This window comes from Phalacrocorax carbo, chromosome 25 (assembly GCF_963921805.1).
Source record: "Phalacrocorax carbo chromosome 25, bPhaCar2.1, whole genome shotgun sequence".
NCBI lineage: Eukaryota > Metazoa > Chordata > Aves > Suliformes > Phalacrocoracidae > Phalacrocorax > Phalacrocorax carbo.
The window spans coordinates 5,474,809-5,493,779 of NC_087537.1; the positions used below are offsets into that span (position 1 = coordinate 5,474,809).

Sequence of the window (18,971 nt, forward strand, 5' to 3'; positions counted from 1 at the left end):
CCTATGATGGTGGGCACGTGGTGGGACTGCCGAGCCAGCTCAGAGCTGACAGACTATGCTGCACGTAGGGAGCCCTGGCAGGAAGGAAGGGAATAAAGGCGCTTTCTGGGAAATCAGATCTTTCATGTGCACGCTGCCCTTGACCATCTCCACATGATTGTTCCTGATCTGGTGAGCTGTTACTCATGGGAAACCTCTTTTCTGTTGCTAATATTTTTGCCTGGTGGTATCTTTCTGAGCAGACAATTGCCACGGTTTTGCAGAATTTCCTCTATAATGACCTAGCCGCTCCCAGGAGTGGGAACGATGCCAAACTGGAGTGCTGTGCCCTTGTTTGGCCATGGTTTGCACATCTTCTTTGAAGATGGGAGGTGAAGCCTGCCCACCCTGCTCCCAGCACTGGGGACAGCCATGCACTGCATTTCTCCCTGCCCCACTGTCACCCTGGTGTGGCTGCAAGAGGAGCTGCTCAACTGGGAAGGAGCCAGCAGTCGCTCAAAGCCCTGTCCTGGCTGCAGGGATCAGGCCAGGGGACATGGTAGCTGGTGGATGGGTCTGGTTGTGCCATGGTCTGGAGGCCATGGGGAGGTCCCTCCTGCTCTGGGTGGGCATAATCCAGTCACTTCTGCCCTCTGAGGGTTTGGGGCTTTAATGAATGCCCTTCCTGTGCACCTACTGCTTGACCCTAAGGCAGGGAGAGGTCTACCTCAGGGGCAGACCCAGTCCACCCCAGTGTCACTCAGCCTGCCACACGCTCCTCACACCGCCCAGCACCGCACCCCATGGAGAAGCTGTGGTGTCCATGGGGATGCTCTGCGTGCAGTGACACAGGCACCCTGCACGGCCAAAAGGAGACAGATCCCCCTCCCCGCGCTCCCCTCAGCACCCGAGGCGCAGGCAGGGCACCATGTACACACGCCACCAGGTATGGACTGTTTAATCTTGTACCCATGTCTCAGAGTCCAGCATCAAGGATGCTCTTTCCACGTGGCAACATCCCCTGGACCTGCTGCCCCCCTGCAAGGCACACACTGCGCTCTGGAACCCCCCAACGGCTGGCTGCATCTGAACAGCATCGCCAGCTCACAGGAGCCTCTGGAAGAAGCAACCCAGCAAACCCACAGGTAAACCCCACTAAGTCACACTATCAGGGGTGGAAGATGGTGCGGGGAACGCCCAGCCCTGCCTGGCACGTGTCTCCCCCCTACCCAATGTGCAGGCAGGAGCCATCCAGGGAGACGGGTCTTGCTGCCCGGGGCCAGACACAGCGCCAGGTTCGGGCGAGACAGCCGATGCCCTGGGGAGGGGATGCACAGTGGTAGCAAAGGGGTTCTGGGGGCACCTTGCACTCTTTTCGGGGTGCTCCCTGGTCCCCATTCTGCACTGCTTTGCTTCCCCTTGTACCAGGGCACCGTCCTGCTCTTGCAGGCTGCCGGGGCGGTGGCAAGTCTGGGGGACACATCCGCAGGGTACAAGGGGATGGTGTGGCCCAGCCTCTGGCTGTACACCCTCCCTTACGCCCCCGAGGGGCTCGGTCCCCCTGCCTAATTGCTGATCCTTGTTGCGTCCTCCTCACACTGCAGGCTGCCTGCCCCCCTGCCAGCACCGGCCCCCGCGCAGCGCAGGAGCAGAGGCTGCTCAGCGCCTTGGTCCCCACAGTGATTTGCAGACATCTCAGCGAGGGCATCGGCCATGGCCTGGCGGACAGTCTCCGTCAGTTCAGGGACATCCTTTGGGCTCAGGCCCTCAGTTTTTACCTTGGGGAGGATTCGGATGGTGCACGTCCCTGGAGAGAGACGGGAAAGGCCAGGGATGCTGTTAGATGAACCCACCAGGAACCAGGCCTTCCCACCAGCATCCTCCACCACCAGCTGCCTCCCCATGCCTCAATGTCCCCCAAAGAGACCTCCAAGCCCCACGTGCCTCATCCTCACTGCCAGCCCTGCCTTCCAGCAATGGGGCTTCTTGGCCATCGCTTACCAGAGGTAAATTTCTTATCCTTGGAGCTGAAGAAGTCCTGGTATGGGGAGATCACGATGGGGAAAATGGGAACCTGTAGGAGATGGAGGGTCAGGGGTGTCTTCCAGACAGACCCCTTCCCCAGGCGGGAGTCCAGCTCCTGCCGTGCCCCAGGCTTCAGCAGGTCCCTGTCCCCTCCCTGGGTCCTGCACATCAGGGTGCCAGTCTCTAGGGGCTGCAGACCCCAAAAGACCCTAATGTCCCCCATCCTGCTGCCCCACTGCATGCCCACCCCACTCCGTCCAGGGCAAGCGGAGGGGCAGGATGGCCTTACCTGAGCCTGCACGGCCAAGTGGAAAGCCCCGCGCTTGAAGGGCAGCATGGATTTGGCCTCGTTCCTGGTGCCTTCAGGGAAAACCAACACTCGCAGCTTCACGGGACAGGGAGATGCATGAGCACGGACCCCAACCAGAACACCCTGGGACCCACTATGTCAGTCCTCCCCGCACCCCCCTTGCCCCATCTGTGTTTGTTCCCCGACTCCCCTCTGCTGTAAGCCCCCCCTCACATTTTCACGGCGCATGGTCCTGGCCGTCTGGGAGATGACATCAATTGCATCTTCTTTTTTCTGACGGTTGATGAAGATGATGCCACTGAGCCAGCAGGCCCACCCCACCGTGCCCATGTACATGAGCTCCTTCTTGGCGATGGGCACACAGCGGTCAGGAATGACCTCCACCATGCCTGGAGGATGGATGGGAGAGGAGAAGATCCATCCCTGCCCAATGGCACTCAGAACCAACCAGCCCTGTGGCTACAGTGACCTGGCATCCTCTTCCATTGCCCCAACCTTCTCCCCGCAGCACACCCATAGCCCGGAGATCGTGTCCTGCCAGCTCTTCTGGCTTATGCCTTCCACACTGCCCTGTACAAATCCTGGTGCTGGCCTTGCTGGGACCCATCAGGGTGAGCCTGGTCAATGCCTGCAGCACCCCAAAGGCTGCCCATGCAGAGATGAGCCCCCACTCTCCCTTGCACGTACCCATGATGTCAAGGGAAGCTTGGTGGTTGCAAACTATCACGTAGGGCTCCTTGATGTTCAGATGCTCAGAGCCCCACACCTGCATCTTGATGCCATAGAAGTGTTTGAGGGGCAGGATCACAGCACGCAGGAGCCTAGGGCAGAGGAACACACGTGGGGAGCAGATCGACACAGAGGGTGGCTGCTTGACTTTTTCCACCGCTTCACAATCACTCAGGGAGCAAAGTGTAAGATGGGCCAGGCTAGATCTGGTCTTCATGAGCAAATACTGTGTCCCAAGGTGGATCTGTGTTCAGTCTCAGCGATGTTTTGCTTTTCTAAGCATATTTGTAGCCTGTATGGCTCAAAGCTAACCTTGTAACCATCCCCAAGGTGAGACCAGCTGCCGTCTCAACAGTAGGAAGTTTGCATTGGAGCTGCTGACGGACAACAGCAGCCAGCGGTGGGAGGGAAAAAACCAGGCTTTTTGCTGTCCAGGGATGATGGGAAATCAAGAGAAAGGATGGGATGTCTGCCTGCAGCCAAGGTGCAAATCATCACATCCCAATGAGGACATCTGCCTCTGGCCAGGTGAGCCTCACCCTGAGGCTCCCCTGTGTGCACAGCTGGGTCTGTGTGTGCGGGCTGGAAACTCAGACACCAGCCTTGCAGCCTGCGCTGCAGATGACACCTAAAGCCAGAGGAGCTGGGTTGCAGCCGAGAGGTACTGAGCTGTAGATGGATGAGCACTGAGGATGGACAAGCACTGAAGACGGGCATGCAGAGGAAAAGTCTTGAGACAGACAGGTCTACAGGGCTGTGGCCATCACCAGGGCCTGTCCCTGCAGAGCAGCCAAAGGGCAGCGCTGCAGGCACCAAGCTTTGTGCTGCACGTGGAGGGGGAAGAGAGCAGGGAAGGGAAAACCAACTCAGCTTCCTTTATTAGAGGAAATCACAAAGAATAGCTTCACTGGACCTGCAGTGTCAGGAAGAGATGGCGGTTCCATCTGTGCAGATGGAAGTGGAACAAGGAAGAGTGTTGTCACCATCCAGGGAGGGTTGGACAGGGAGGGTTGTAACATCAGGATGGCAGTGCTGATGAAGGGTGACTCTCAGTATGAGAATAACAAGTGGAATGGAGGGAGGATGGAGCAATGGGGATTGCAGCATCCACAGTGGAGATAAAAAACTGGTACAGTTTTGGTGTTGAAATGGGGCACTCTGCAACCCACAGCATGAAGAGCACCCGTGCCAGGGTCCACACATCCAGCAGCGACTGGTCCCAGGGAGCCCACAGGGTTCAGGGCAGGGGACAGGGCTGTCAGCAAGAGCTCAGCGCCAGGCAGGGGTGAGAAGAAGTTTGGGAGGAGAGACTAGAGGCAGGCACAGAGGGAGCAGGAGACATGATGCTTAGAGGGTCCATTGTATCAGAAGACCACCCATTCCTCGGGGCGTGCAGGCTCAGACATCCCTGTGTCTGCAGAGAAGCAGAACACTTGTGGCAATGCCCCAAAGGCAGGACTAATGACAGGAACATGCTCCAAGCCGGAGGCTTTGGGATTTGGATGCTGAGGAGGAGAAGGAGCTGGGCATGCTGCTCCAGGGGAGGATGGCTGTGAGGTATCAGCGGGACAAGATAAGGCAACGTGAGTCACTGCTGCATCACGCTGGGTATTTCTGCTAAGCCGGAAGCGTTCGCATCCGGGCTTAGAGCACCTCCAGGTGCGGGCGTGTGTGCACAGCATTTCTGCACAGAAAGGAGGGGGGAGAGAGGCTACACAACAGACTGATAACATCAAACCCCTGACCACACTCCTGCCGAGGGCCCGAAATCCATCAGCACAAATACGTGATGGCTCGAGCTCAGCAAATACCACAAGCTCAGACATTTTTCACTCTGACATAATTATATCCCTTCTGGATGCTATCATGCCCAGGAATCCAGTAACAAGATTGCAACACACTTGAAAGCAATCAGACCTTCCTCTCGTGTTGCACAGCGATGTTATCTTGGCTGCCACCACCCTTGAGCACAGCTGACAGCACCAGCGCATGACCCGCCAGGACACGACTGTGCCATGCCCGACAGCTGGATGGCACTGAGACATCCCAAAATCCCTTTGCCAAAGCACGGTCCCTCAGGCTCCCACTAAGCAAGACCTGGATGCAGTGCCAGGGAGACAGCGATGGGTGTGCACATACATCCTGCTAATGATTGTACTTCAAAGCTTTGCCAGACCCCAACCCATCAGCCACCCAGCCAGTGACCACAGCATTGCAATGGCCAAGAACGATCCCATTTTTACACTGCTTCATCCCCCAGGGACCACTAGTCCCGACCCAGCTGGCCACCTCTGTGGTGTAACCCTCCTGGGGCATAGCCAGCACCTCTTCACCACACCACAAGATGCAGATGCACCCTTCATTACCACATGGACATGACCACAGCCCTCACTGTGGCCCCAGGGCTCAACTGCCAGCCGTAACACAGCAGTGGGTATGCCTGGGGCAGGAGAGAGCATGGGTCCACCAGACCACATGAGGTCCTCCGTCAGAGCCAAGCTCCAGCCATCTCCACATCAGAAGCACATCCCCAAGCTGTACTCACTTCATGTTCTCCACAGAGCGTCCCCGAAGAGCTGCAAATGGGGACAGGAGGGTGGCCATGGCCACGATCCAGCCGTTGAAGAAAGCCACCTTGCAGAAGTAGTGGAAGGTGGCATTGTACCGGTAAAGCAGCAGGGCTGCCAAGAGGAAGAGGAGCAGCAGCCCGTGGAGCAGGACCACCTCCATCATGCTGCTCCAGCGGGAGGATGCTGGGGTGCTCAGCCCACGTCCCTGGGAGCAGGATGAGCAGAGCAGGGGATGTCAAGGAGTGTGGCGGGTAAATCAGGTGTATCAGCAGAGCAGTGTGTGGGCGTTTGGGGCTGGTCCAGGGGAAGGTCCTGTGTGTATCTCACCCTGTACAGAGGCTTGAGGATGCGCTGGCTCAGACAGGAGGCGGGCTACCCCACCAAGGGTGGGGAGTGGTAGTGAGTCAATGCCAGGGACCCTGGGTCACCCAAAGTGTCACTGCTGATAAGTGCCCTCGTAGGCTGTTAAAAGCCATTGCTGTGCCTCCAACTTGATGTGATCAGATCTGTTTCCCACAAAAGCATCCGTGCTCTGGGCACCTCTCCTGGCTATAGGGACCTCAACCCTGGGAAAGGATGATCTCAGATGGTAGGGACAGTGGGAGCTGGTTCTGGGCATGCCCATCACCCCAGCAAGGCTTGTCACAGGTCCCTGTTGGCATCACGGCTCATCCCTAAACCTCACCCTGCAGAGTATCAGATTATTGGAACATATCTCCCTGCTGCTCCCTGCCTGGGTCTGCAGCAGGCACGTGGTGCCAGTGCTCCCCACCAATCTGGGCTGCAGGAGCCCCTCTGCCCTTCCTCTCCCAAGGCCCACCATCTGTTACCGAGGTCCAAGCAATGCCACAGGGGTCTGAGCCCTGCCACCCTCCCGGGCTGAAGGAGATGCCAGCCCTTATCCCAGTTGGCAGCCAGGGGCTGCATTGTGTTAGGTGTTTACATAGGCACAATTAACATGCACAGGCCTGTAATTAGCCTCTCCTCCCGCTCTGGTGCTTTTGAACTGGGCATGCAGGATCCAGGCCAGCTCTAGGTTGCCCTGCAGAAACTCTGGTCTTGCTTTGAAAAAGCAAGTGTTTGTCATTGCAGAGAGAATTCTGGCTTGGTCTCAGCTACCAGCAGCATCTCCCAGCCCAGTTGTTCCATTTCCCGAGCCCTGCCAGAGACATCCACATGCTGCTGCCCAGACCCATCGATTCATCTCTGATCCATACCTTCCCATAACAACCTCACTAGGGCTCTAGGGCAAACAGTACCATTACACCAGGCTGGGGAGAGGTGTCACATCACCTGCGTCAAACCCAGCAGTCCTGCCCTTGTCTGACACAGCCTACCTTCAGCAAAACTGCTCTGCATCTCCCCTGCTCCATTCCCCTCCATGCCCATGGCTGCTCTTTCTACTCACACCTTCTCCCTGTCCCTGCTGCTGTGGATGCAAGCACATGCCTTTGGGCTCCTGGCTGTGCGATGGTCTCCGTGCTGCCAGCTGAAAGGTGCCCCAGTTCAACCAGCGTGACCCAGAGAGGGCTCCAGGGGTTGCTTCCACCATGGGTGTTGCAATCCCCATTGCTTCATCCTCCCATTCCTCTTGTTATTCTCATATTCAAGCTGACTGGGCCATACCGTGAGCCCAACATTCCTGTCCACCCCATCCCCAGGTGACTCCTCTCCACTGTCTTCCCTTTCTGTCTATACGGACATGGAAACCTTTGTGCACCAGCCTGGTTTCCCCATCAAATCCAGCTCAGCTTTTGGATGGTCGCCTCTTGCTGCTCTGCCCAGCCAGTCTTGCAGCCTCTCAGGCTGGTCCCAGCTGGAGATATGCCTTCATGCAGGCTTTTTTGCTCTGCATTGAGGAGCTGCTTCTCCAACTTCTTATCCATCTTCAGCAGGAGTCAGGCTGAGCTTTACTGCAGGGGAAGATCTGCCTGTGCCAGAACACAGCTCAGTCCTGGGGAAGATGAGCCCTCCTTTCCATAGGGACCCCAGAAGAGTGACAGTCCTTATGTCCTTGATTTAAGATGCAGCTGCCTGGGCACCATCTCTCTGCACACTCTGAGCTCCAGAGGACCACCAGCCCTGAAGTCTCCTGCCAGGATCGCTGCTCTTCAGGCAAAGCCTCCTGATTACTGGCCTGTAACCTCACCGGGGTCAGAGCAGGGCTGTCACCCCCAAGTGGGTTTGGAGAGGTAGCAGAGGCAGGGGACAGCTTCCAGCATCCAAAGTGCATCTGCCCCTTTTTTCCTGGAGAGCAGAGGAGACACTGAGTCCTAGGGAACCCCATGCTCACCCACGCTGCATCCCCTTTATCAGGCTGCTGCCCTGACTGCATCCCCACAAGGAACATGCTGCAGGACACATCCAGCTCTCCCCATGCTGTGCTCAGCCAGAAGCATCCCACTCTTCTTCCCAGCACCAACCATCAGCAACTCCCTACATTGCTCCAGCACCCACACCAGGCACTGATATACCCCCTCCCCGCTGGGCACGAGAGACTCACACCCCTCCAGCTTGGAGGAAACCCTGCACTCAGGCACGAAGCCAGGAGCCCGGGTAATTACAGATGCTTAATTAGTGACAGCAGGATGCTTTCTTAACAAAGCGAATTAATTACAGGCAATGTGCTGCATTGAGATCTGAAGGGATTAATGAAGACCAGGACCACCTGGGCTGGCATCACCCACACCCCCCCACCCACAGGGACACAGCACAGCTCATGCCGCAGAGTCCTCATGGCTTAGCAGACACATGTTGTCCAGCTGGGACTGGGATGTCACCTCTGCAGAGGGAACAAGCCCTCTGCAGAGCACGGAAACAGAGCCTGTCCCTGTTTGGGGTCATGCTGTCACCTGCGTTTGGTGACAGGCTCCATGATACCCATCGTTTTGGGGTGGCTCAAGGGGAGGAAGCTAATGTGCCCAACAAAATGCACTTTGCTGGGCACGTTGGCTTCCTCCCTGCGAGCCACCCCAGAACAACGGGCATCATGGAGCACCCATGTTCAGCACCTGTAGGATCTTCTGGGTTAAGGGCTGGGATGTGCAGGAGAAACCATCCTAGGAAGCATGGAGCTCACAGCCTCTCCTCCACCATGTCATAGTACTCTGTGGAAAGAAAAGGGGACGTGGAGGATGTGCAAGAGCCACCCCCAGGATCCAATGGATGGAGGGAAGAGGGAGGGCTCAGCCTTTGACCGGGGGCTGCCCGGTTGATGCACGCTTGAGGGCAAGATACCCCTCGTTGCGGGACATGGGGAGAACGTGTCCTTACCTGATGCTGGTGGGACACTGGCTCCCACGGTCCCCGTGGCACTGGGGGGTGGAGGGGGCGGAACCGCACTGCTGGAGAGGAGCAAGGACAGGCGTAAGTGCGGGCATAGTGTTGCCCCTTGTGTCCCAGTGTGGGCTGGAAGTCCTGTTACACCAGGGTCACAGGGACACGTGCGCAGCTCCGCGCCGGGTGGCACAAAGCAGCGCCCGCGCTACTCACACCTCCCCATCCTCGGCTAATGAGCCTGTGCCCAGGTACCGCATGGCCGTCAGCCTCCGACCCTGCGCCGGGACCGGCCATGCCAGGATAGGAGCAGGACTGGGGTAGGGGACGTAGTGATGGTGGAAAACCACAGCCTCCTTTTCCTCTCCGGTCTGTAAAGGCACCGCCATTGCCTGTGGGGAGGAACAAAAGCCAGGGCTGTGCCGGGCCCTTTCAACAGCCGTCTCCCTGGGGCACTGCTCCCCAAAGCACCAGCAAGAGAGTTCCCACAGAGCTGCACTTGGCTGTGATGCCGCCGGCATGGAGCAGCTCTCCCAGGGTCTGGCTGGGTGGGCTCAATCCTACACAAAGCCCCGCGGTCAGCCAGCCTGGGAAGCCGGCTGCTGGGGACACGGGGAGGTGGCAGCCCCACAGATGGGACCGCAAAACGCTGCAGGGAAGAGCCCATCTGATCCAGCCGCTGAGATGCGACAGGCAGGGTCTGGTCTTGGCCAGCATGGTGACCTGGCGGGTACTGGGTGGGCAGCACGGGGGGGTGCATGCCTAGAGATGCCAGCTGGCAGTGAGCAAGGCAGCTGCCCGCAGCCCAGCTCTCGCCCCCGCTGAGAAAGCAGCATTTGTTTCCCCCCACAGGGATAAAATGTTTCATATGATTTTGGTTCAAGATGGACTTTTAAATGAAAGCCCTTGCAGAGCCATCCTGCCTAATGAACAGTGCTCAGCCTCGCTGCTTGGCCGCCACAGCCCAGCGCTGCACCCTGCCCATGCTGCAGCACACAGGGAGGGTTCTGGCTCTTCCCAGTTGGGCTAAACCACCTCCGAGCAGCCTGGATGTGATCTATTCCAGCAGAGCTGGGGGGTCAAACATGGACAAAGGGCCCCCAAACCCCAAGGGGCTGCAGAGCCCGGACAGAGACCACCCAGCTTCTGCACCCAAAGGGGTCCCACACTGTGCCAAAGCAGGACACGGGCATCCCACTCTCCTGAGAAGCTCTGGAAGGGTCCTTTTGCACCTGTCTTTGGTCCAATTTGGTTCTATGGCCCCTTTGCCCACCCACTGTCCCTGACCCTTACCTGGGCAGCAGCTGGGGATGTCCCAAACCCAAAGGCCATCAGTGCTGACACAGTGAGGCTGTTCATCACCACCTGATGCATTTGGGAGTTTTGAATCATCATCAACTCAATTAAATCTGCTGGAGAGTAAAGGGCTCTGCATCAGAGTGAGATCAGAGCAAAGGCATGAGAAACATGGCCATGGGATGAGTGCCTGGGGTGAGGCAGCACCAAGGCTTGTCCCTGTGCCCAAGCGGTGGGAGCTAAGCCAAACTCCCCCCACCCCAATTTGAAAGGCACATGTGGCACTTAAAAATTATTTTGCTTGGCTAAAGCTTTAAAATAGCCATATTTCAGCCTTTTCTTATTTGCAAATGTAATTAAACATCTGGTCTGGCTTGCTGAAGGCTGCTCACAGAAGGTGATTAGTGGTGCTGGAGGCATCAGACTTTCCGCCCATTCGGAGGAGAATTGCTCCGGTCCTGGCAGCATTCAGGCTTGGCAAAAGCCTCTGCCTTGGCAGGAGGCTGGTGTCCTGGGGGTGGCACCGCATGGGGACCGCGGCAGGGTCAGCTGCACTTTGCACCGTGTCAGGCACGGGGAAGCTCAGAAAACCCCCAAGGAGGCCGGGGCTGGACCGCGGGTGCTGATCCCATATCCATTCCCAGGGGCAAGCACCTACAGAGCTGGGTCCAGGAGAGGAGCAGCTGAGATGCTCGGTGCCTCCCCAGACCCGCCTGGCTCCACACCCGGAGCTGGGACCAGGAGCGGCCGTGCACGTACAGGTTAGCTTCCCAGTCCCCTTGGCTGGGTGCCCAAGCCGCAGCGTGGCTGCTGAGGGCAATCTGGCTGCAGGGGAAGCACGGCGTCTGGCTCTGCACCCCCATTAAAACATCCCCGTTTGCCGCAGGCGTGAAGCTCCCCTGCAAAATGCCTGTAAACCTGCCAGAGGGGCTGCCTCGAAGATTTGTACACGAGACCCGTGAGCCCCTGTTAGCCAGAGCCATGGGTAACAAGGGGTCTGGGAATGCCCACGTCCCACATACCAGATCCCAAAATGCTTTCACAGCTGCAGGGATGGGCTCCCCGGGCACCCATGAGACAGCCAACCCTCCAGCGAGGATCATTACAGCACAACCGGGAGGTGGCCGGAGTCGGAGCCACGAAGAGGGAGCGGGCCGGCAGCCAGGCATTGAACCAGGAGGAGGAAGCACACGAAGGGCTGGTGGCTTTTAATGGATCCCACCCATCCCACTGGAAAAGCAGCCAGCCCCCACCGCAAGGCTGCAAGGGGCCAGGCTGGGGTCCCTTTTTTCTTCCCACATCAGTTTTGAGTGTGCCCTTTCTTCTGTGTATTTTTAAAGACAGCTCAACCTTTCCCCCCTCCCCACAAGGCTGCACAGCTTCACCCACAGCATGTTCTGGGGATCACAAGCCCCCGCCACCACCTCTGCTGCCTGCTCCCACAGCCCGGATTGCTGCATCCTGGGTTGCACAAGGTTGGGTGAAGCCCCTGTAGACAGTTGGTCTTCACACCTGCCTGCTGCATCCCACAGGCTCTGGGGGTGGCACGTGTCTCCCACCAGTCCCACCTAGCATGGCCAAGGAGCCCATGTCACCCTGGCTTTCCCTGGTGATGCTCCCTACACCCATGTGAAATGGGGTTTTGGAAAACAAAGGTAGGTGGATTTCAAAAAACAGCCCCAAACCATTCCCAGGGAGCATCCTGGTGCAGCCAAAGCCAGCCCAGACTTCAAGGTTGGTAAAACCCCCAAAAATTGCATCTCATGGGGCAAAGCAGCCATCAAAGCATGGTGTGGCCAGCCCGGTGAGGCTGTGGGGGAAAGGTGCAGCCCCCCTGCCTGCCCCTGGTACTAAAAAGGCTGGAAAAAATAGAAGATGAAGTTAAGTTGGTTTTAACACTGACGTCTACAACATCTATCAACACGCACCTCCCCGGACATGTGGGGGTCCAGTGGGGGGGGCCAGGGCAGTCCTGGGAAGCTGCTGGAGGATCATCACTGGCTGCTGGGGCACCGGCATGGCCTCACCAGATCTCCCAGGTTGGAGCTGAAAGGCAGGAGGGGAAGGAAAACCCCAGGGATCTCCCACTCTTGCTTTAATTTAGTGCCCTGTTAGCCGGGCAGCCGGGGAGGAGAGGGGAGAGGAGCTGGTGGCAGGGGACAGAAGGGATGACAGCTTCAGAGGAAGGGGTGGCTTGCACTGATCCCCCTTTCCAGGGGTGCAGCCCTGCAAGCCTGGATGAATTGCACGCCTGGCAAGTCCCTCCCAACCCCTGGGGACACGTCCCTCTGCAGAAGTGGCCTTTCCCAGGTCCCTGGGGTCTGCAGGGAGCAGGGGGGCATTTTGCAAAGAGCAGCTTCGCTGTCCCAGACCCCAGTGCCCACCCGAAACCCCAACCCCATCCCATCTCTCCTCCCACCCCATCTCATTTTCCCCACCATACCCTCGTGAGCCCCAGTCATCCCATAAATCCAGAAGCAGAGCTGCTCTCCAGGGCTTACCCCATGTGGGATGACATATGTTCCTGCTGGCATGTCTCCCCAGACCCCATGGGGGTCCCCCGCTGCCCCCACCTGCATGGCTCGGGCAGGCAGGCAGGCGATGGGGCGAGCAGAGCTGCTGCAGGCAGCAGGGCTCGTCGCTATAGCTGCTGGGGCTAAACAAACCCTCCCCAGAGGTTTGGCCGGCAGAGGAGTGTCCTGGGCTGGTTTTCCCTGCAGTGTATCCCCAGGATAACCCCCCCCACTGCAAAAGGCTGTGGGGCAGGGATGGCTCGTGCCCCCCCAGTGGCATTTCTGATCCTGCAGGACAGCCTTCCCTGCAAGGAAGCAAGCTGGGAGCAGGGGGCTGCAGGTTTTCTCAAGCCCTGCTACTGGTCCCAGTGGCAGGGGAGACCTGGTCCCAGTGCTGGGGCTGCTCAGCCCCGCTGGCATCTCACAGCTGTGGCTTTGGGAGCTGTCCTAAAATCCCAGGTCGCGGCACCCTGTGGTCTCCACAGGTCTCATCAATCGCAGCCAGCAGGAGACGGGTCTGCTCCTGCCCTGCAGCTTGTGCTCTCGGTGCCTCTGTTTCCCAGTCTCAGGGGCTGCATTTCTGAGCTGCGAGGTGTTTGGGGATACTGAGCCCAAACACAGCCACCCTGGGACAGAGCAAAGGTCACTCAGCCGGGGGATAAGAGGGAAAACCTGGGATGACAGCTCCCTGCTACCTTCTCCCGAGCTTTGGCAATCTGGAGCTCTAGAACATCCCAAGCCAGAGGCATCCCTGGCCTTTTCTTTCCAGTTTAAGGGCCATTGCCTTGCGTTGGCTTCAAGCCCACTGCCAGGTCACCTCCCTGGGGTGGAAGGCAGAGAAATGAGAAAACAAGGATGGGGTGGGGGCTGGTGGGCTATGCTTTCCCATCAGAGTGGGTTGCTCCTCGCCACGCCACCTCTTGGATTGGGACTTACTGAAAGGTCCTTTCGAGTGCTGGTGAAGAGCACGTGGAGGGGCCGGGAGGCAGCTGTGGCATGTCCCTGCAGGGCTGAGCTGTGTCACCTGCACCTGGGGGCAGCTCCAGGGTGTCGGAGCAAACCTGGCAAGGTGCCTTGCAGGGAGCATTGAGAGTTGGGTCTGGGTGAGAGTCCAGGATAGCTTTGGATGTCAGGCTGGGATCATACCTGAAAGGCTCTGCAGTGCCTGCTGTCGGATGGAGGCATCCCTGCCTGCGCACCACAGGTCTGGGCGCGCCGTTGGTGGAGGGAGAAGGTCCTTCCACCCCGTGGGATGTCCCCTTGCAGGTTCTTAGAGACAACATCCCACACACACGACCAAGGCATGTTGCCCAGGGAGGTCGCTCAGCCCTGCCAGTGCCACCTGAGGTCTGGTCCCCAGGGCACCCATGGGTCAGTGCTGGGTCCCTGGGTCTGGCTCCCAGCCTCGCGGACCACTTCCTCAGGGATGCAATGACCGGCCACCATATCCCCTCATGGAAACCCAGGAAAGGCTTAGCATGAGCATGAATCGATTGCACCAGAGCCCGACTCCAGCCTGCTGCTCTCCCCTACCACGAGTCCCTCCCAGGGATTTGTGTCCAGCAGACTAAAAACATGTTTTCCATTTATCTCCCCCGGCCAGAGAGCTCTGCGTGTCCAAGCTCATCCCAGGGAAACACTGCGGCTGGAAAGGGTATGTCTGCACAAAATATTTAAGCCCCAGCAAACCCATTGCAATGAAAAACCACTTTCTCCCCCAGAACAGCCCAACTTCCTGCTGGCCTCAGGTGTCTTTCCTCCACCTCCATCAGCTGCATTTCCCCAGACCGATCTTCTGGGTGATTATTTTCATCAATATTACATCCAAAATCCACCATCCACTGATAGTGCAGATCTGGGAACTTTTCCCAGGAACCCAGCCTGCAGCCAGCCCTGTTCACCGAGCGGGAACAGATCGCTCAAAAAACTCTTGTTCTGCCCCAAAATGGCACTGGAGACACCCCCAGATGCCAAGGGAGGAGCACTCCGAGGCCGGCTGCCTTAGCCCCCAGCCGTTGGCTCCAGTCAGGCTATTTTCTGCTTGATTAGATTTTGTTCTGTGTTCCTAATTTCTCCAAGCCTCTTCATATTATTTCTCCGCCTTTTGTTATAACTCCCAAATTCCCATTATTTGCACATTTAATTACTGTGCTGATTACCCCCTGCTTCTGGCAGAGGCTGGCTTGCTCTGAACAGAGCCCGGGCAGCCATCTCGCTGGTGCTAATATTGTTCTCATCTGTTAGAAGGATTCAAGCACCAGGGCAAAGGGCTGAGCAGTGTAAGGAAACCTTCTGCCAGCCGTGGGACAACAAGGGGAGACAGGGGACCTGCTCTGAACATCCTCAGCCCCCCTCCATGGCAGCCTGAGCCCCTTTCGGGGTGTTATTAGCTGCCCTCCAGTGCAACCCACAGCCCCGATGCATCTCGTGCAGCGTTGCGGGACAGGGCGCAGGCTGGGGGCTCGGCTATGGGCAGGGCTGTGCTTGGCTGCAGCCTGTCACCATGGCATGTCCCTTTTTAGAGCCCCCCAGCACATCTGTCACACAGAGAGAAGGTCTGAGCGTCCGTGGGAGAGAGGGAGCAGGAGAAGCAGGCACCGTGCGCCCACCTGTGCATGTCAGCCCGGCTCTCAATCTTCTTTAAATCACAACATCATTGAGTTAGGGCTGCAGATATCAGAGAGGGGCAACCCCTGCCCAGGCCCCCTTGGGCAGGAGCGCTCATGGCCATGTGGGTGAACAGGAGGATCGACAGCCAGGTGATGGAGGGGTGCTGAGGGGCATCATAAGCGCTGGCCAAGAACTCATGGTCTGTGCGCAAGGAAATGCAAGTGTTGAGGCATGTGGGATGGGGACAAAGGCAGCCGCAGCTGTGCTGTCTCCAGGACGCTGCCCAGAAACACCTTTCACAGGCAGCAATGAGCCTCTGGCTGGAGATACCACCTCTTCTCACTAAGGAGGTGAGATGAGGACCCCCATCAGCCAACTCACCTACACTGGGGAGAGGTGAGAGCCCAGGACCAGTTCATGCTCCCTGTCTTGGCATGCTTGATGATGGCACCCACACGTGCATCATAGAAAACCAGGGCTCAGGACGGATCAGAGGATTATAAAGTTCTGGTGGGAATGGACTCCACTGTCCCCAGTAAAAGACACTCTGCCAAACCCAACCCCTAGACTGAGATGTGTCCAGAAACCCTGAGGATGCTCAGCAGATAATTTTACTAGCAGCCCTCATTTTTGGAAGCTCTCGAGTCCCTCTCTTACTGTAAGTCTGGGTTTTCTTGTCCTGGAAACCCTCACCTAAATCTCCACCCTAAATCAAACCCAAGGCCAGGAACTCAGCCCCATCCACTGGTTAGGCAGAGGGTGGGCTCCACCAGAAGCTTTGCTTTTAGCCAGGATCAGGAACAAGGCAGTGGACCTGAAACAGGGTCAAGCCCCCGGGGACCAGGAGGGACAGGCACCCTCTGCCACCACCTTGGACATGAACCCAACATCCGCACCATGTAGGTGCAAGCAGACACCCCAGCACAAGCTGGGAGCAGGGGGTGATGCTGCACCAGGCATCTGGAGCAGGAACAACATGATCCAGACCCTCAGAGGCACAAAATGCTCTCTCTGAACGGGTCTCTGCTTGCAATGCAAGCAATGAAAGCTTAGCATCAACAAACTTCATCAAATTAGCTGAGCAGCAGAGCAGGGGCACCGGGGCGTGATGGCCGGCTGTCAGAGCAGGAACACCGGGACAGGGATGCATCAAACCCAGATGAGATGTGCTCTGATGTGGCCCGTCAGCAGTGACTCACTGAGCTGCCCTCCGATCACTAGGGAGGGCAGCGAGGTGACGGAGCATCCCTTGTGTCATCCCCCTTCCCGTGAGACAAACTGGAGCTGGAGAGGTTCCCAAAATTAGGATACACAGGCAGGAGGCAGCAACCTTGCCTAAGACTCATGGAAGATGAAGTAAGCATGACTGAGGCAATACATCCCCCCCATAATCACTGCTGGCTCCTAAGGGGTATAAAAAAACCAGTCCAAAAACCAGTTTGTCGTTGCACATGAAGACAAACTCTGGATATGGAGTGGCAGCTTGGCAGCCACAGTCCCCTGTGCTCTGCATCACGCCGTCACACACAGCCACCCAGGCACACACCTCTCAGGGATGCTCTGTGGGCCCAGGAGCACGAGTGGGTGAAAGCATCTCATTTTGAAAGCTAATTACAAAAAAAACACCACTTTTCTCTTCCAGGAGGTCTTACTCCGCTGCTGCTTTGAGCCCCATCTTCCCCATGCCATCATCCAGCCACCGTGATCTCCGCTTGCTCCAAATCGCCCTTCGCAGACTGTTTCCTTCCACAGAGCCTAACATTAAGCAAGAGGCTGTTGGCAAGGGCTGGGGACACCCCACTTCTTTGCTGTTAGGTGGGGTGGAGGTAACACAGTTAGTGATTTCCAGCCCTTGGTAAATGAGCATTTGCCACACGCAACAAGATTACTGTGAGTGACTTCATTTGCTTTGGAAACGGCTGAGTCATTTGTAATTACCGACACGCACCAGCAGCAATCCCAGCGCTGGCGCTGGATTAATGGGAGCCCCGTGGCTGGAGGGCAGTCTCCAGGAGCTTCCCTGGGGCTTTGGCACGGACACGGAGCCCCACAGTGACTGTTCCCCGCCACCCACAGCTAGGCACGCCTGTGCTGCCACACCAAAGCAATGTGCCTGAGGCAAATCCTCCCATCCTGTCCCCTCCAGCCAGCCACGAGGTCCCCATCAGTGTCACCATCGCATGCCCATGCGCTGGTCCAGGCGGGGAGCCCAAGGGGGGCTGGAGGGTCCCAGGCCAGCCAGGATCTGCAGTGCAGTGGGTTTGACCTCGTTTATATTCCACTTGCTGCTGCAAAAAAGAGCAATGGCCCTAAGACCAGCAGGGCTGGGCAGGTCACCCAGCGCAGGCAGGCGGTCAAGCCACCATGGTCTGTCCCAGCCCACCCTCAGTGGAGGAAGGACAAGACCAGCTCAGGAAGGCGCAGGTTGCTGGGCATCGCCTAAGGGGTCCCCGGTGCTCCCCATCGCACCCCCCATCACATGGGGTGCTTGCTGGGGAAGGGAAGAGCCATGTCCCTCCTCCAGCAAAGCAATGCTTTGCAAACCTCATCTGGCCTTTCCCACCACAGGGACCAGACCCGGCCGCCTTTGAAGCTGGGCTGCTCCCCTCCAGCGACCAGCTGGGGACGGGACACTCGGGTCAATTTGCCACCAGATGGCACCAAATAAACCATTGCGGGGACACACGGGGTGGCCCAGGGCCACTGCCACGCCTGAACCAGACCCTGGCTCCCATCACCCCGTTCCTCTGCTCCCCACCTCGGCCGGCAGCAGCCGGAGCTGCCCGTGCTGCCCATGGGACGATGCAGCCGGCTCGGGCATTTGCATCGGGTATTGTTTTATGTGGTTTTAGCAGCATTTGATAAGGCACCCTCCTGCTGCGTGTTTATACCCTGTCAGAAAATTAAAGTATTAAGTTTGGGCGTTTGCATTTCAGTGGAAACTATTAAACGGTAATGAGTCTGGCCAGGTCTCGGCAGCCTTTTGTGTCAACATAACTGTGGGCTCAGCCTTAGCTGGTCAGCGCCTCCGAGAGCAGCGTTGGTCCCTCCTAATAAAGTCAAACAGGTGCTTTTAAATATTAAGGTCCTAGTTCTTTTATTTGCATTTTTTAGGGGTATTTAATTTACATACCAGTTCTGATGGAGGTCTTTGAATGGCAGAGCAACAGTAGAGGCTTTGTACCTCATGATGAGAAGTTATGGAAGGACCAGCTAATGTGATCTGCTGCCTCATTAAGAAATCGTGATGACGTAGGATTACTAAAATTAGCAAAATAAATGGTTCACCCTCCTCTCACCCCAGTACAAAGCGCCGTGCAGGCCCCCCAGCCCTCCACCCTTCAGCGAGGGCCTTTGGGGCCATTTTCAGTCCCTCCTTTCACCATCGCCCACACCTGAGCTGCTGAGGTGAGGAGGATTTTGGGTGGTCCAGGGATGCGAGGCTGGATTTTCAATCCCAAGAGATTATCAGAGCTGCCTTCCCGGCACTCCTGGGTTTCCTCCTCCTTCATTTGCCCCTCTTACCCTCTCTGCTTCATCACTGAAAGCATTAAAATGGTAAAGTTTGGGTCAAAATTCCCTTTGCTAAAGGGGCTGGGTCTCTCTAGCATGGAGATTTATAAATATTTCTCTATTTTAGATACATATACGGGTAGATATTTG

General features: G+C 57.3%; 2 protein-coding genes and 1 long non-coding RNA gene across 4 annotated transcripts; 1 reads left to right on the forward strand and 2 right to left on the reverse strand.

Moving 5' to 3' along the window:
• Window positions 1–14: 14 nt before the first annotated feature.
• On the forward strand, window positions 15–18,350 carry LOC135317271 (uncharacterized). 2 transcript variants are annotated; one of them, XR_010376294.1, is made up of 3 exons: window positions 15–171; window positions 962–1,124; window positions 16,951–18,350. It is a non-coding gene; the product is annotated as an uncharacterized LOC135317271 (long non-coding RNA). The 2 variants fall into 2 exon arrangements; XR_010376293.1 differs by lacking the exon at window positions 16,951–18,350 and adding an exon at window positions 1,584–2,005.
• On the reverse strand, window positions 1,545–5,773 carry LOC135317270 (1-acyl-sn-glycerol-3-phosphate acyltransferase alpha-like). Its single transcript, XM_064473225.1, has 6 exons — window positions 5,589–5,773; window positions 3,002–3,135; window positions 2,528–2,703; window positions 2,294–2,389; window positions 1,981–2,053; window positions 1,545–1,786 (listed from the first exon to the last, which is right to left on the reverse strand). The coding sequence occupies exons 1-6, from the start codon at window positions 5,771–5,773 to the stop codon at window positions 1,545–1,547; spliced, it is 906 nt and encodes a 301-aa protein (XP_064329295.1).
• PRR29 (proline rich 29) lies at window positions 8,689–12,791 on the reverse strand. Its single transcript, XM_064473427.1, has 6 exons — window positions 12,687–12,791; window positions 12,114–12,231; window positions 10,183–10,301; window positions 9,106–9,281; window positions 8,887–8,957; window positions 8,689–8,720 (listed from the first exon to the last, which is right to left on the reverse strand). The coding sequence occupies exons 1-6, from the start codon at window positions 12,762–12,764 to the stop codon at window positions 8,689–8,691; spliced, it is 594 nt and encodes a 197-aa protein (XP_064329497.1). The 5' UTR covers window positions 12,765–12,791.
• Window positions 18,351–18,971: the final 621 nt, after the last annotated feature.